At 43.9% G+C, this 7,625-nt stretch overlaps 2 protein-coding genes across 2 annotated transcripts; both read left to right on the plus strand.

Annotated features, from left to right (window-relative positions):
- Nucleotides 1–1,140: 1,140 nt before the first annotated feature.
- LOC147503033 (uncharacterized) lies at nt 1,141–2,223 on the plus strand. The gene has a single exon (XM_086604690.1). It carries the CDS (start codon nt 1,141–1,143, stop codon nt 2,221–2,223), a length of 1,083 nt encoding a protein of 360 aa, XP_086460816.1.
- Nucleotides 2,224–2,411: 188 nt separating this feature from the next.
- LOC147503034 (secreted RxLR effector protein 78-like) lies at nt 2,412–2,819 on the plus strand. The gene has a single exon (XM_086604691.1). It carries the CDS (start codon nt 2,412–2,414, stop codon nt 2,817–2,819), a length of 408 nt encoding a protein of 135 aa, XP_086460817.1.
- Nucleotides 2,820–7,625: the final 4,806 nt, after the last annotated feature.

A 7,625-nucleotide genomic window follows, 5' to 3' on the forward strand; every position in this document is an offset into this window, starting at 1 on the left:
GGGTGCTGCAAAGGGAGCTAAAGAGCGGTACACAGCTAAAAATCTTGCCTTAGAGGGGTTTCTGAGAAGTCCACTCTGAATGGCGTGGAAGAGCTTGACTATACTGAGGGTGTGGAAGTGCTTACCGCAGTTGCGAAAACAACGACTAGGTATGCTCAGGTGGGTAACAGAGCTGAGAAATCAGTGGTGGATGTTGTGATTTGCCCAATCGCCCCAGGCAAGATGGCTGATGCACCAAGGTCTGAAACAGAGGTATCTCTGAAAGAGCTAGGAGTGGCAAGAGGGATGGAAACTCTGACAAAAAAGGGGGATACGAAATCAGCGGCAGCAGCATCGCAAGTTGCGGGGATGCCAGTCTCACTCCTTCAAAAAGAATCACCATCTATCTTTGTGTCCAACTTTCGAGCAAACCTTGAAGAGGCTGTCGGATTACAAATAGTGAACACACAGCCAGAGGGTGAAAGTTTTGCGTCTCCTCTGGCTCATGGACCTACCTCAAACATAGTGTCTAACTTCACCCATGAAGAGACTGTTGAGGCAAATTCACTCACCGAGGATCGTGGTTAAATGGGGTGATGAACCGACACAAAGAGTCGTCCATTATCCATCTTTGCGGGACAAGAGCTCTTCGCACAAAGGGGCTTAATAGCCAAGGATCGATCTCTCTTTCATCAATGTCGATGGACAAGATGAGCCTACATCCTTGGGAGACGTAAAACAGGGCCAAATTAAACTATGAGGCTAATTCCTTTCTCGAGATCAATTAACTGGCTGATTTAGCGGATGATGAGAATGACGGCAAGTAGGTGAGGAACCAGCCGATGATAGTAAAGTATAAGAATAAGCCAAAATGGATGTTGCAGAGTACTCTCCTCCATCCACAAGGGCGAGGAAAAATAACTCCGCATAATCAATGATCTAACGCTCGATTACGAATGTTCGAGGAATGCGAAGAACATCTCCAAAGTTATACTTAGAAGAGATTATCCGTATACAAGCCGACTTGATCGGTTTGGCGAGCCTCTCATAGCCCCCACCGTGACTCCTCCATGGCTGCTTAACTGGGGCTACAGCAATAACTTTGCGCATAACCACTCGGATAGCAAAACAGGGAATATCTGGGTTTTCTGGAAGCATGACATGGAGGTGAATGTCATTGTAAATAATGACCAGCACATAACTATAAGTATGAAGCAGCATATAATTTCTTTTGTACATGCCAAATGCTTCTACATACAACGAAGAGCACTATGGGAAGAACTTGGGGTTTTTGGTGCACTAAACACTTCCTGGATTGTAATTGGCGACTTCAACGCCATTACCACAAGAACGGAGAAGAAAGGCGGAAGGTATCCGAATCAAAAAGCAATGAATGAGTTCGTGGATTTCATAAATAACAATGCTCTATTGGACACGGCCACTCTGGGGCATAGCTTCTCCTGGTGTATTCGGCAAATAGGGAAGAAGCGGATTTTGGCAAAGCTCGACAGAGCTCTCGTTAGCAACAGCTGGATGCTAGAGAATCCCAACTGGAGATGCAAGATATTGCAACGCAAGTTTTCTGACCACTCTCCAGTAATGGGATGGTGCATTAAAGACACTAGGCCTGAAAATGTTCCGTTCCGGTTTAGAAAGATCTGGCTCGAGCACAATCAGTTCATGCATATGGTAAAGCAAAGCTGGAGCGAGCCAATGTGTGATGGCCCCATCCGTCTCGTCATGCATAAGCTCAGACGTCTCAAAAGTACTCTAAAGGCCTGGCACAAAAATACTTACTGGGGCACTAGAGATCAAATTGCCCAGGCAAACAAAACCCTCAAAGACATCCAAAAACAGCAAGAGCAGGAGCCCTTTGAGAGTCAGCGACATCTAGATGAAATGGAAACGGAGAAAATCATTTCAAATCTCATGCACCAGGAAGCCACTATGTGGAAACAAAGAGCATGCATCAAAGAGGAGCTAGAAGGGGATAGAAATTCGACTTATTTCCAGGCTAAAGTACGAATTCGGCAGTCCAAATATTTTATTGCGGAGATCAAGACAGCTGAAGGTACTATATTGCATGACCAAGATCTTATCAAGGAGTACATGGTGCAAGCCTACAAAGCCAAGTTTGCGGCCATCTCGGTACTACGGAACCAGGAGCTCTTGAACCTTATCCCACAGGAGGTTTCAGATCAGCAAAATGACACACTCACAAAATGCATCTTCCGAGAGAAATAATGCATACGTCATGGGTATGGATCCACAAAGCTCACCCGTCCGGATGGCTTTCAAGGCATGTTCTTCCGAAATGTTGAGCATTGTGAGCATGGATGTTTGTCGAGCCATCCGCTTTCTTCACTGATCACAACATCCCGCAAGGTATGAACGCAAACTTTCTGGTGCTGATTCCGAAATGCAAGAATGCAATGGAGATTGTTACTAAACTTTTGCCTAATCGGCTAACCTCTATTGTCATGAATATCATTTCCTGTGAGCAACATGGTTTTCTGAAGGGAAGAACAGGAAGTACGGCAATTGCAATGGCCTCAGAACTCATGAATGATATGCACATAAAAAGACGGGGTAGAAATGCCGTCATCAAATTGGATATCTCTCAAGCATTTGATTCTCTAAGCTGGGATTTCCTCTTTATGGTGCTGGAGAGATTTGGATTCAGTACAAAGTTCCGGAAAATGATCAAGAACATTCTTAGTAGTGCAAAGATCTCTATCATGATTAATGGTGGACCGTGTGGGTTTTTTGGTACTGGCAGAGGACTTCGACAAGGGGATCTCCTATCACCGCCCTATTTGCTATTATCGAGGATGCTTTAGCGTAAGCGTAGTGAGATCTACCAAACTTCCGCGTAATCCATCCCCATGGCTTTCGTTAGGAATACATACTCTCCATCACACCCTCCGCTTTTGGGACTACATCATCCTTTTAAGCCAATGGAAGTTTAAAAGGCCTCGAGATAGTTGCGAGAATGCCCGAATGCTTACCAACTAGCGGCCGGATGTACCTCATCAATAAGGAAAAAAGCAGTTGTTCCTCTGAAGCATGACGCACACCAAAAAGAAGAAAGGTGGAATGGCTATTTGACATAAAGGAAGGTTCATTGCCCTGAAGTATACTTGGGGTACCACTTTTCAAGGGACGGTCACACAATCCAAAGATGCAAATTCTAGTTGACAAGATCAAAAAGAGCAAGTGGATGGGGCAGAAAGCTACTTTCATTTCAGGGGAGAGTGGTCCTTGCACAGTCCATTCTCAACAAAGATGCCAAGATATAACATGGGAATCTACAAATGGCCGGAGACAAAGCATAAAGGAGGGGAAAAAGCCATCGAAACTTCATTTGGTCCGAAACCCAGCAAGTAGGACTATCACGCTTAAAATGGGCAAAAGTGTGCAAGCCAAAGGAGGAAGGGGTCTAGGTCTTAGACCCCCTGGCGAGTTAAACCTTGCTCGCTTCATGAAATTGGTGATGGCAAATGACCACGCGGACAACCGCTGGTCACATTATATGGTGCGTAAATATAAATTGAAGCACGGGAAGGTGGTTGGCTAGCCACAAATGCTCATCCATTTGGAAAGGGCTGAAATGGGCTTTGGAAGAAATGAAAGGGCATATGGGTCTGGTCTATTGGCTCGTAGCACCCTAGATGTCCGGAGAGATGCGGGGCTGGTACAAACTCGGCAAAATGGACCTCGCAACCGCAATTTGACCGAGTAATCATTCTTCAAAAGTCCGGACCTGATGGTGAACAATCAATGGAGCTTTACCGATAGTCCGATCAATGTATTCGCCGCCTTGATATGGATCTTAACTCTCTACTTCCTCCAAGTAATCGAGATCGAGGATAGAAGAATCTGAAACCAGATAAGGAAGGGAAATTCTCGGTGTCCTCTCGCTTTCGACACAATAACCGAGAGAAGGGGGTCAGGGTCCAGTGGGGCAATACCATCCGAAATGACTATGTGCACCCTAGAACAAATTGGAATTGCATGGAAAATATTCCAAAGAATCATTCCGACGGATGATAAGGTGAAGAGCAAAGGCATACCGATTGTTTCCGGATGTGACGGATGCAAAGAAGAGGAGGAGAGTTACGAGCATTTGCTATGGAGTCATCCCCATATCGCAAGCACTTTGGGAATGGATTCTTCAAAAATTTCATTTGAATCCAAATTAGCAAAGGGGAGATAGACATAAAGGGGCTTATCAAAGCTAAAAGGCTCGCAAGTCCTTTGATCGATAGCTATGGACTTCGGCAGTTCTAAGTATGCTAGTAGCCATTTGAAGATGCGAAATTCTCGTGAGATACAAACACCCACACGGCAAAGATCGGACATATAAGGAACCAGGTAAGGAAGGGCATTCAAGCCATCAAGGCCCGACCAAGAGTCACATGTACAACATCTGCTGCCGATCCGATATTCTACACTATTGGGACATCGAATGCAAGCCAAAGTCGCTCAAAGAAATCCAACAAGTAAGCCGGGTACCCACCGAACAAGGAGAGATTAAAATCAACTGTGATGGATGTTCACTTGGGAACCCGGACGAGGAGGAGCAGGTTTAACATTCAGAGATTACCAATCCAACTTACTTGGAATTCGCACAAGGACTCGGGTGGTCACCAATTATGAGGCGTAAAGCATCGCGATTGTACTAGCAGCAGAGAGAATAATCGCCATGGTCGAGGGGTAATATGGATTGAAACAGACTCCCAATCGGTTGCTCACCTTTGCGAATGGTCACATTGCATGGAAACTGAAAACTAGATGGGAAAGAGCCACTCGGGAACTTGCTCTCCTACAGATAACACACGCTTGGAGAGAAGCCAACTTCGATCTTGATTCCGCAGCAAAGCATGGGGCTTACATTGATATGGATGCATCGGAATGGAGTGAATCACGCCCATCTTTTGTACCCAAAATCGAGCCCCCGATCGTGTATTTTCGATTTAAGCTAGAGTACGCCTGTCCTTTTGTTAGGTGGTGGGAACCCCTCATGTAACATGTTAATGATTCTCCACCATGTAACCTTATATTTATATTAATATATTCACATTTTGCCTGCAAAAAAAAAAGTAATCGTTGTGTGAGGACTGATGGTAGGTCGTAATCTGTGTGTAGGTCGTTTGTTTGTGTAGGTCATTTGTTTATGTAGGTCGTTTGGTTTGGTTACAAGTTGATATGATTATGTTCTGACATAGTTTTGTTTTACAGAGGTCGTAATTCGTGTTCGTACTTCTATAGGGGCTATTGAAGAGTTTGCGCTGAGTTAGGAAGAAAAAGTGTCCTTGTTAGAGAAGGTTGCACATTACTTCAAAAGACGAGGTGGTGCGAAAATAAACTTGAAGAAGCCTGAGCAAAAGAAGAGGGCTCATCGGCTAATTTGTGTTGACTCTGATTCGAGTTTAGATACTGAAATTGAAAGAGATGAAGGGTCAAATGCTAGGGGAGGAGTTCAAAAGGTGGTGGTGCTGCTAGGAGTCGTGATGTGTCTAGACGAGATGGGGAGAGAGGTGAGAGTGGTAGGGGAAGTCGTGGAGGTGGTAGTGCTGTGGGAGTTTGTGATGCTCCCCCTCCCTTTCATAGGTCTCAGTTGAAGAGGCGAGCTAAGGTCGGCGAGCCTGAGGGAGCTAAGAGGACCCGAACTGAGTCTAAGGAACAACCTGTTATGGTGAAAGGTCGTACTTCATCAGGTCGGGCTCCTTTGAAGAGGATGAACCTAAAAGAGCTAGCGGTGAGGCAAGAAGAAAGCTAGTGACACTGAGCCAACTGCCCAAAAATGCAAAAGGTCTGGGAGTACGGGCCAAGGTGATAAGGCTGGTGAGTTTGACATTTTGGATAGAACGGTCACCTACTATGACCCAATGAGTGGGTTGACGTGGCTGGTGAAGAATATGAACTGCAGTTTCAAGTCTTCACTGGTTGCGAATGGGCTGCTGGAGAGTATTGCCCTAGATGGAGATAGGCATTAGATGGAGACTGGGAAGGATCTGGAGGCGAATCTGAAAGACATGGATCATTTGATCTGCCAACTGGATCCTTTAAATATGGAGAATCTGTCTCGTGTTAACTGATTGTGTTCTTCTTATAATTTGATTGATGATGGATGAAGTTTTTGAACTATATTTTCTTTTGTTGTTGATACTGACAACTTCTATTTTTGATGGGGATGTTGAGGTCGTTTTCCTAGGATAACCTGGGGGCCTCTAGTATCTAACCAAATTTGTAGTAAGTAAGAATATTTAAATTACTTACTTATTTTGAAATGAGATTGTCTATTAATTTTGTATGAGTGTGATTGTTTCTCCTACTTTTTGTTTGTTATTTGACGACCTATGCTGCATAGTAGTAGACTCGACGACCTATCATGCTTTGGTAGATCGTCTAATGTTTGTAGGTCGTAAGTGTTTGTGTACGATTTGATAGATGTGCGTAGTTGGCATCTAGGTTTCTTCATGTCCTTAGGTGTGTGTATTGATTAAGTGGTTCCTTTTGGGGGAACTTCTTATTGTTTGCTGACTGATAATTAACCTTTGAGTGGTAATTATAGTTGAGTCAAACTTAACATTTTCAAAGGTCTTAAGTTGACTTGTGGTCTCTTTGGGGTTACCTTGGATTGTATTTGACTGATAATTAGCCTTTGTGTGGCAATTATAGTTGAATCTTTCTTAACCCTGGCGTTAGTGTTAAGTTGATTTGTGGTCCTTTTAGGGGACCATGGATTGAATTTTATTAATAATTAACCTTTGCATGGTAATTATAGTTGAGTCGTGCTTAACCATGGCGTTGGTGCTAGGTCGGTTACTTTGATATCCCAGATCAGGTAGTGAGTGCAAGATGCGTGGTACTCATGTAATGCAAGGAGAACACTTATACACAAAATGCTGATGAAATTTTATTCATATTGATTGATACATCTAGAGAAAAAATTATTGGTAAAAACGCTTGAGTAGAGCTATATTCCAAAGTTAGGGAAGCACATCACCGAGTTGAGTTTTGATCCAGTAAGCTCCATTTCCAACTACTCTATGCACTATGTATGGTCCTTCCCACGTTGGGTCAAGCTTGGCTGGTGCTAAGGTCTTTTTGAGGACTAGGTCGCTAGCTTGGAAAGATCTTGGGACGACCTTCTTGTTGTAAGCTCGTTGGATGGTTTGGTGGTACCGAGTTAGGGATATTGCAGTGGTTTCCCTTTGCTCTTCTAGGAGGTTGACTTCTTTGGATAAGATGTTGTCGTTTTCTCCTAGTTGTGATTGTAAGTTCTGATAGTAATACTTCTTCTGTTCCGAAGCAAAGTGTGAAAGGAGACTCGTTGATACTGGCTCGGGCTGTTGTTCTGTATGCCTATAAAATGTTCTCGAGTTGTTCTGGCCATTGGCTTTTCTTGCTCTCCAACTTCTTTTGGAGATTCTCTTTGATGGATTTGTTTGTGGCCTTTACTTGGCTATTGCTTTGTGCATATCTAGGTGTAGAAAATGCTTGAGTGATGCGCCATTTTTGTAGGAATGCCTTGACTTGTGTGCCAGAAAAATTGGGTTTCGTTGTCCATGATGAGGGTGTGGGGTAAACCAAATCTTATGATGATATTGATCCATATGAAGTTGATGATGTGGACTTCC

The sequence above is a fragment of the Coptis chinensis genome, chromosome 4 (genome assembly GCF_015680905.1).
Source record: "Coptis chinensis isolate HL-2020 chromosome 4, ASM1568090v1, whole genome shotgun sequence".
NCBI lineage: Eukaryota > Viridiplantae > Streptophyta > Magnoliopsida > Ranunculales > Ranunculaceae > Coptis > Coptis chinensis.

Excerpts from the sequence above, each read along its gene's own strand:
- LOC147503033 (XM_086604690.1), top strand. The coding sequence starts at position 1,141 with ATGGAGGTGAATGTCATTGTAAATAATGACCAGCACATAACTATAAGT.
- LOC147503034 (XM_086604691.1), top strand. The coding sequence starts at position 2,412 with ATGGAGATTGTTACTAAACTTTTGCCTAATCGGCTAACCTCTATTGTC.